The 10,029-nt window shown below is 39.6% G+C and overlaps 1 protein-coding gene across 7 annotated transcripts in view; it reads left to right on the plus strand.

Moving 5' to 3' along the window:
- The window catches only part of DOCK9 (dedicator of cytokinesis 9), a 187,403-nt gene that overhangs the window by 155,961 nt on the left and 21,413 nt on the right, over positions 1-10,029 (plus strand). For 4 of the 7 annotated variants that reach the window (XM_023532423.1, XM_023532425.1, XM_011363219.2 and 1 more), the window contains exons 45-47: positions 712-789; positions 2,188-2,294; positions 9,889-10,011. In XM_023532423.1, coding sequence (XP_023388191.1) covers positions 712-789; positions 2,188-2,294; positions 9,889-10,011 — 308 coding nt within the window. The remainder of the gene's footprint in view (positions 1-711; positions 790-2,187; positions 2,295-9,888; positions 10,012-10,029) is intronic. The other 3 variants (XM_023532426.1, XM_023532427.1, XM_023532428.1) reach the window with 1 other exon arrangement.

Consider the following 10,029-nt stretch of genomic DNA (forward strand, 5'->3'; position numbering starts at 1 on the left):
ATAACCTCTTATAATGGCTCCATCTCACAAACACTAGTTAATGGGCTTTGCATCTGGGTGTCCCTCACAAGCCAATCTTGAGCTGAAAAGTTTTATTTTTCCTTAAGATAGTTCCCACTGCAACTGCTTACCAATCAAAAGACAGTTGTAACAGGAGATTGTCAGACAGCATTTTCTGGAAGCAGCCCAGTTGGCTTTATTGTGTGAGGAGGCAGCCTTGCTGGCTGGAAACCTTGCCCCCCAGTGGCAGGAGATGGCAAGGAGTGCATGCCACCTGTTTGCGCGTTCTGTGTTTGTCCCCAGATTAGCAGGCCATGCGTTCATTCACAGGTTCCTTTTGGTCAGACACCAGTTGCTCATTTCCATTTCAAAGTCAGCGCAGCCTCAAATGGTGGTGTTTGTTTCTGGAACACCAAGGTTCTTAGAAAAGCTGGTTGTGTGTGCATGTATACTGGAACACGGCAGTACCAGATCTGACTGAGGAGTATGTTTACAAAGTGAGAAATGGTAGAAAGTCACAGATGCCAAGACCAGGGGATTTCTTTATTTCTGGTACAGCTGGCTATTTGGAATGAAACTTAAGGGAGTCTAGGCTTGTCATACATCAGAGCCTGAAAAAGAAAGAAATTCAAGAAGGGCTCCATATTCTCTTGCTACCTGCACGTGTCCTGTTGAGACCTATTGTCAGGTAATACATTTCCTCATGTTTAGAAGCAGACATAGCCCTCCGGCGGGAGCCGACCCTCTTCCCCTACAGCCACAGCACCTGCCAGAGGAGGCGCCAGGGAGGTGAGCCTGAGGGTCGGTCTGGCCCCCGGGGCCCCAGCCGTCCCATCCACATGACACTCAGAGGTGTGGGGATTTTCCTTTTCGACCCTGCATGGATGGCCTTGGCTCTCCTTCCTCTCTTCTTTCTCTGGGCTCTGCGGTTCGATGGCAGTCTGTCCCTGTGGGCAAAGAGCGGCAAGCACTTTGGCCACCACTGTACTTGAGCCAGTGGAGCTGAGTTGTGTATCTTCGTGTACTCTGTAGCCTAAAAGTGGGTGATTGGCTTCCGTAATTTTGCTTTTTGTCCACTAATATATCCTCAAGCTCCTAGATTAATGCTTTTCGTAAGGGAATCATTTGTCTCCATAAAACAAAAACAAGGCTAAACTAAGACAATGGCAGAGACACTAGACAACCCATGAATGGCTTGAAACCTTGACTAGTATGCAGCAGGAGAAGCTCTGACTTTAGGACCTACTTCTATAAAACTTGATTTCAAAATGCTCTGTGTTCTTTTTCCCAAACTATGGGTGGTCTCAAATGACTTCTGTTTTATTGTGAACAGCCTCTCAAAATAGAGTAATAAGACATTTCAGGTCCTTCTTCACTTGATTATCTTTGCCCAGCTTACATTGTCCAACTGACATGAAACTTTTCCCAGTGACTCTAAGACAAGTAGAGGCTCCAAAGGGGCCATGGTTGCTGTTACCGTATCCCAGGTATTTATTCCACCTCCATTCCCCCTTAGAGAAATGAGTGCCTAGGATCCTGAATAGTTATGCTCTCTGTGATCCTGCTCTCCAGTTGTGGAGAGGAAAGAAGGCCTCTCCTTATCCCAGACAGTCGATGTGGAACCAGCTAAGACAGCCTCTCGGCTGAAGTCTGTGGCTGTTGAGTTCTATCTTGTAGACTGCTTCATGAAGGAGAAGGACAAGATCTAATCTGAGTTCTGGCTTACCTCCAGCCAGAGTGGGTGAGATGACAGCTTGAAGGAAACAGAGTTATTTTTGAGTCATATATATTTCCTTAATTGGCTTTGGCTTCTTTATTTTTCTTGGTTTCTGAGTACAAATCAAATTATTGTTTATTTGTTGTTATTTTATAATTAATTTGATTCGATACCTATTTCAGTTCACTTACAGTTTATTTAAAGATTGTATACATTTTAATAAAGGTGGTTGAAAAATAAAAAGGGATGAGAAAAAGAAGCAAATTGAGGGCATTCAAGGTTAAATATTTGGAAGTGATTGAAGAAAACCACACGCCCCCAGACCTCACATGGGAATGCTGGCCTGAGACATAGGAGATTTCAAAATCGGTTATTTCATTCAACATAAAAACATACAGGGCAGGAAGAACCCTCGGGATTCATCCACTTCCAGCTTAGTAACTAACTCTCCCTTGCTGTCTCGATTCTAGGTATGTTTAGACAAGGATGCACAGCCTTCAGGGTGATTACCCCAAACATAGATGAGGAAGCCTCCATGATGGAGGACGTCGGGATGCAGGATGTCCATTTCAACGAGGTGAGTGTTGCAGCTTGCGTGAGTTTTCAGTGATTTGAATATCTCTGCAGCTGCTATTTACACACTTCGCTCTAACTAAAATAATTCTCCAGGCAAATGAAACAGAGCAGCAAAAACGTCTTGCATTCTTCCTTTCTAGGAATCCCTCCTTTACTCTGGAAAGAGAGTTAGAAGAGCTGGTTAGTAGCGAAGTGAGCCTGAGAGCTCAAACACTTAGGGTAAAAGGTCTGATATTTTGGCCATAAAGTTTCTCATTCTTTCCAGCAATTAATTTTTCCAGTTCATGGTTTTTATTGCCGTTTTAATCTGACTTTTAAATCAGTGTCTCCAACACCAGATGTCTCCCCAGGGCCCCCAGACACTCAAAGCCACGAGGGGCCAGACTGGCTTGGGGGAGGGGCAGCCTGCTCAAGCCGGTTACCGGGTGCCTCCACTCAGGTGCGGTAGCCCAGGTTTTGCCCACAAGACACCTGTCCCACCCCCAGAAGAGACCCAAAAGTCTGACATTAGATCATTGTGGCAATTCCTGCAAGATTCTTGATGAATAAGATCAACTTGCAGCCACTTATCTATAACTAGAGAGTTTTGAAATAAAGCTAGAAATTTGAACAAATGCCAGTTTTGTGCTTGCATTCCCTGAATTTCCTCTTCCATGAAGATAAAACTCTGCCAAGAGAGTTTTTCATGTGTGCCTGCCTCCCTCAACCTAGAGCAGAATGGAACAGTCAAGGGAAAGCTTTTTAATCTTGCCCATCTTTTAAGGAAAAATAAAATTGTCTGTTTCTTATTGAAAGAAAGAACAGAGAAAGGAATAAATATCTTCTGCTTCTATTATCCTTGTTTTTATGACATGGAGCCCTACAGTTAATATTATGGCTTTTCATCATGTTCTTGCCAGTAGGTAGGGCCTATGAACTAACATCCTCTGTGACATAAACTAGCTCATGAGTCAGCAGTTCTCAAAGTGTGGTCCTGGGACCCCTGGGGTCCCCAAGGCCCTTTCAGGAAGTCTCTGAGATCTTTTGCCAATTTAAAGAAGGTGTGAGGCTGGATTTTCTTTGTATACATTATCCAAACAACACACAGGACGAATTGAATGGAGAAGCAAAGATGAGAATCCAGGTTTCTCCTATGAAGTCAGGTATTAAAGAGAGTTGCAAAACCATAAAACAATGCCACTCTTCTCCCTAAATGTGTTTTCGGGAAATGTTATTTTTATTAAAAATGTTATTTTTCTTAACATGCAATGGGTTTATTATTATTTAAATTAATGAATAAATGATTTTACTTTTTTTTCTGCTTTCATTTCTAACATAAATATTGAGTGATAACACCCACATACATAAAAGTTCTTAGTAATTTTTAAGGAATTCTCAATAATTTTTTGATATATAAAAGGGTCTTAAGCCCTAAAAGTTTAAGAACCACTATCATAACTTGTCTAGTCTCAAATGACCACTAAATTAAAAACTGAACATGAGAAAGGAAGATAACATATATTGAATGTATTTCGTAATGTTAAAATAATTTTAAAATAATTTTAACCACAGTAGATAAAGTTTTTGAAGTATGCTGAAAAATAAAAAAGCAAGTTGGTTATTACATGGCATTAACAGTTCAGCTGTCTCTCCACCTTGAAATGCCTGGACAGATGGTACTTTTTTCATTTTTTACTCTAGAGTGTGACATCTGTCATTGAGGTAACAGGGCCATGTGTTCTTGGCTTTGAACGTTCACAGTTCGGGGCGAGTTTTAACTGGGTTTTTCCCAGGGAAGAGGCTCAAATGGGTTGTCTCTGTGCCAAAGCCACCCTTATCCCTCATGCCAGGTCAGACATCCGTGGTGTATCGTTCTGTTTGATTTCATGAAGGAAAACAATAATGTCAGGAACAATTACAGATTTGAAAATAAACAGTTCTCAGGAACTCGTCCTGCATGGATGATAAACTGAAGCTCAAGTTTGCTCATCTGATTAAGTCACAGACTGGAATAATCACTACAGCCCAGGGAATTAACCTATGAAATCAAGTGTAGACTCGATTGTGGAAATTTGTGAACGGTACCCATGTGATAGGGATAACTTTATCAATGATTTTCAGAATATGGATTTTCCACCCTGTCCTTAAAGCATAAAGTGGTCAATCTTTAACAAAGTCCACAGTACACAATGATCTATACTGATTAGGATGAGACACACTGGGGTTATAAAGTCCTGAGCAAGCCCTGCACATCAGGATTGAAACTAGCTAGGAATGGAAAGAATAACATGTGTTTCTAAAAGCCAGGGAAACAGATATTGTCACTTGCATTTTCGCTCAGCCATCAGGATGTTTTAAGAAAAAGAGAAAGTTGAAAATCTCTGTCAGAAAGGGAATAGGTATATAACACATAGCTTAATAAAAATCATTATCCTTTTAATCTGTATTATTAGATATATGTAAATGCCTTTAATGCTCTCCTAACATGATTTTAGAGGAGCTATCTAAAAATACACAGTTCTCCTCCTGGTAGGTCTCAGATGAGTTTTTATTGGTCACAGTTCATCTTTCCTGACTCTGACCTCAAGAACAGACTCCCTCCCAGCTACTTTGATTAGATAAAGAAAAACATCCCATTTTTGCTTGTAATTTTATTTCACGAGTTGGATTCCATGCAGACTGAAGAATTCTGAGTCCCATATGGTGTCAAAGTTCTACACAGCCATTATAGGTTTGAGATCTTTCCCTCATTATCCTAGACAGTCAGGGTCTTGGAAGAAAATAAGTGGCACATGGGAGAAATTGAAGAAGTCTAATAAAGGGACTATTTTTGTAAAGTTTGGACAGGGTTTAGAAAAACCAACAAGGAATATTGCAGTATCCTTGAGGTTAGCAGCAGCTGGGTTACCACCCCTCAACCTGTGGACTAAGCAGGGGAGAGAGAAAAGCTACACGGAGGGGCTGCCAGATAGGACCTGTGGATTTTATTTAGGGGAGGGCTCAATCTCAGCACCCTGGTCGGGAGCGAGCCAGTGAGTAGCCACCCCACCCTTACTCTCTACCTGATCCCCAGTGTCCCACTGGGCCTTCCATTAGCTGACCCAGCCAGGACCCAGAGAACAGGGAGCCCAGCATGTAGGCCAGCAGTCCTGGGGCATCAGGCCCCGGAGCACAGAGCAAAAGAGGACAGGCCTGACGGGACCGAGAGGGGGCTCTGGAGGGAAAAATGAAAAATGCAAACCATCCTCATTATTTGCCCACTTGCTGACATTTCTTTGTAACCCCTCAAATCAGTATTCATCGAGGTGCTTTTGTGATCATTTGGGGACATGCACAGAGTGACAAAAAGTTTGAGCTTACCCATTCCTAGTTGAGATGGAACAGGGTGGTACTCTGCCTCCTTGTTTCAGCTCTCATGCTGAAAACAGCTGTCCTTTTCTGTTTGTTGCCATGTTTCACATCTTTGTGCCTTTCGTTGGTGATTTTGCCATTTAAAAAGTGTAGTGGCACAGTACTGTCTAGTTTTTCTGAGCACAGGAAGGCAGTGATGTGCTTTACAGAGAAAATGCTTGTGTTAGTTTAGATAAGCTTTCAGGCATGAGTTGTAGTGCTTTGGGCTATGAGTTCAATGTTAAGCAACAGTGTATACTAAATCAGGTGTCTTTAAGGAGAAACACAGATAAAACACGGTTTTGTACTGATTGATTGTCGAAAATTTTGTGACCAGAGGCTCTCAGGAACCTAACCCTATATTTCCGAAGGCACTGTGGTTCAGTATTCACTAGTTGATTGTTCATGGTGACTTTATACACTATAAGTAACACAAATAATGAAAATGAAAATCAGTGGTATCTAGCGCACTCAACTGTTGTTTCACATAGTAGCAACAATCGCCATTGAATATAGAAAATATTATATGAAGTTAACAGGGCAAGTTTCTGGCTTGTATTAGGTAATTTGTTTCTATTCAAAAACAACTGCCAGTAACAAACATAAAATGTTTACATCCATAGAACATCCCAAGCAGAAGAGATATTAACAGAACACATTGGATGATTCCCCTATGTGTGTCTCATCCAAGCTTGTTGATTGTAACTAGGAAAGTTGTCTAACCATCCACTTTGCCTTGACCAAGAGTGCTCTTAAAACCATGAAAGTTACATAATGTGTCCTTCCTATTATGATTCTCTCAAACAATAACAATAGGGAGTAGTGAACTTGGCCCATGGAACATCTCTAATGCTCTACCCTTGGTTCAGATCAGGATATATCCCCCTACTGCATTTTGCAAATATTTGCTGAGCTTCCTTGCCACTGTGCTAGGTGCTAGAGACACAAAGGTGAGCAAAATGTGGTCCCTGCCCTAGCAAGCTATACTGATTTGTTGCTTTCTTCTCAGGATTAATACCTAAAACATTGCCCCTTACACTATGAATTACAAGTTGTCTGAGTTCTTTGTGACCAATTGCTCCTCTCTGCATCCCTGATTCCCTGCACATTTCTTTATCAGCACACTTCACACCATCTTTTATAATCTCTTAATAGACCTGTCTCCACAGTAGACTCAGCACTATGAGAGCAGGAAGTGCTTTATCCACTTGATTGTCAGCCTTCCCAGTACTACCCAGAGACACACTAACTACTGTTAAATAAACTAATCCCTGCTGCTCTTAATTCAAGGTGTCTACCCTTGTGACAGGCCCTACCCTTTACTTACAGTATTACAGAGGATACAAACAAGTTAAAAGGTAACTATAAAAAGCCTTAAAAATATATTAGCAAAATGAATCTAACAGTATATAAAAAAGAGAACTGCATCCTGACCAAGTGGGGTTTACCCTGGTAATGCACCATTGGTTCGGCATTGAAAAACCAATCGATATAATTTAAAATGTTAACAGAATAAATAAGAAAAATCATATGACCATCTCAATAGATGCAGAAAAAATCATTTGAAAAATTTAACATCCATTCATGATTTAAAAAAAAAAAGAGTAGAAAGGAACTTCCTCAACCTGACAAGGTTATCTACAAAAAAATTTACAGCTAACATTAAACTTAATCTTGAAAGACTGAATGCTGTCCCCCTAAAATTGGGAACAAGACAAGAATATCTGCTTTTGTCACTCTGTGCAACATTGTAGTGTAGGTTAGAGCCAATGTAGTAAGGCAAGAAAAAGAAAACTCTCTGTTCGCATAAGATGCAGTTTTCTTTTGTGACAGGAAATCCCAACGAATTTACAGAAGAAGTTATTAAAGCTATTGAGTTCAGCAAGATCACAAGATATAAGATTAATATACGAAAATCATTGAACCTTCTTTTTAGGGATTATTACACCATTATTTCACCGTATTGTTAGTGATTATATAGTTTTTACAAATACATTGGATGACTTTCACTCTTATTCAAATTTTTATTCCCTTGAAAACATAAATTATCAAAATTTAAAAACAGTATTATTTACAATAACATTAAATAAATAAAACAGGTATAAATCTGTATAGATCTATATGATAAAAACTATAAAACACTGATGAAAGAAATCAAGGAAGACCTAAATAAATGGAATGAAGACTTAATATTGTTAAGATGTCACTTCTCCCTAAATTGATTTATAGATTCAAAGCAGTCCTGATTAAACTCCCATCCTGAGTTTTGGTATAAATTGATACACTGACTAAAATTTAGATGGAAAGGCAAAAGAACTAGACTAGCCAAAACAATTTTGAAAAAGTCAGAAGAGTCATGTTACCTGATTTCAAGATGGTTCTCAGCTGTAGACGATTTTGCCACTCCCCTCCCCCCTCACCCTCATCCCCAGGGTACAGCTGGCAATGTCCAGATTTATTATTGTCATGATTTGGGGAGAGAGGGAAAGACATTCCTGCTACTGGTATCTAGTAGGTAGAGGCCAAGGATGCTGCTTACCATTCTGTAATACACAGGACAGCTCCCCAGAGCAAAGAGTTATCTGGCCCAAAATATCATTAGTGTTACTCCAGAGAAATCCTTCTATAGAGCTCCAGTAATAAATAAGACAGTGTGGTATTGGCACAAGGATAGAAACATGTATTTGTGGAATAAAATAGAAAAGCCATAAATAGACCCCCACACATATGGTCAGTTAATTTTTGACAGGGTTTAAAGGCGGTTCAATGGAAAAAGGATAGCCTTTCATCAAATGGTGTTAGAAAAATTGGACATATCTATGAAAAAATATAAGTTGACCCATACTTTACACTATATTCAAAAATAACTAAATGGATCATAGATTTAAATGTAAAATTATAAAACATGGGAGAAAATTTTTATGAACTTCGATTAAATAAATATTTCTTAGATATAATATTTAAAGCACAACCAAGAAAATAACAACTTGATAAATTGAACTTCATCAAAATTTAAAACTTCTGCTTTTCAAGAGACACTGTTAAGAAAATCCAGGGACAAGCTACAGATTGGGAGAAAATTACAAATCACATGTCTGGTTAAGAACTTTTATGTAAAAAATATAAAGAACTCTTAAAACCCAACAATAAGAAAATCAACAACCCAGTAGAGTTGTGGAGAAGTGAGCAAAAGATTTGAATAGACACTTAACCAAAGCTACACAGATGACAAATAAGCACATGAAAATTTACGCAATACCATTAATGAAACTCCCTCAAATGGACTTAAACAATAAAAGTTGAATAAATTGGTTCCCATTAGGAAATTCCACAGAGAGATTGACAGCAATCAATCCGAACCTTTTTCAAAAGTTATCAATGATACAGTTGCTTTGGGATGGAGGAGGAGCCCTCCACTTTGTTCTTAAGGCAGACAGGCCTCTGTCTGGTCATGAGATAGATACCAGCCCCAGTTAAGCTACATGCTGCCTTTCTTATGTCCGGTCTGGTGAATATACTTTTATCCCAGCATCCCAAGCTGGGGTTCTAAAATTCACCCTGATTGGCCTGTTTAGGTCACATGTCCATCCATGAGGAAACAAGGACTGGCCAGGAAATACATTTATGCTAATTAGTTTAAACCTGAGCCACATGCCCCAACCCTTGAGTCATGGACAGTGTTAACTTCTTCCAAAGTTTAAAAACTTTAATGGAGGCAGGGCGACTATCCAAACTTCAATAAATAGAAATTTCCAACAGAAGAAGGAAAGGATGTTGGTAATGCAGGCATAGTGTCTACCACATGCCATCACTAAATTGTTCTGAGATATTTAATTTGGCTCGAAGTCATGCTTAGTAATGCTCCATGTCTCAGTATGGTCATTGTTCCTCAGAAAAGAAAAAAAATTTTTTCAATTTATAAAAAGAGAATTAAGAACAAAAGTTAAGAGCCTTTGTGAAGCTATCAATGTCAGTTCTTTTCTTGCAATTAACTATTACATAGCCGTACAATGTGACTCTTCTGCTTGTAAACATAATTGAAAAATGACTCATTGAAAAAGAACATAGTGATAAGTTGTTACAAGGGTAGAGGTCAGTGTTTTATATATTCCATATTTTGAAATGTTGCTTCTAGCCGTCTTCACCAGTTATGCATTCTGCAAGGAATACAATATTATGTTCCCTGTAACACTCTTTTCTGGCCGGTGGCCTTCTCCTTCGATCAGGACGTGCTCATGGAGCTCCTAGAGCAGTGTGCAGATGGACTCTGGAAGGCTGAACGCTATGAGTTGATCGCCGACATCTATAAACTCATTATCCCCATTTACGAGAAGCGGAGGGATTTTGAGGTATCTGGTTGGTTTTTT

The sequence above is a fragment of the Pteropus vampyrus genome, unplaced genomic scaffold (assembly GCF_000151845.1).
Source record: "Pteropus vampyrus isolate Shadow unplaced genomic scaffold, Pvam_2.0 Scaffold83, whole genome shotgun sequence".
Taxonomy (NCBI): Eukaryota; Metazoa; Chordata; class Mammalia; order Chiroptera; family Pteropodidae; genus Pteropus; species Pteropus vampyrus.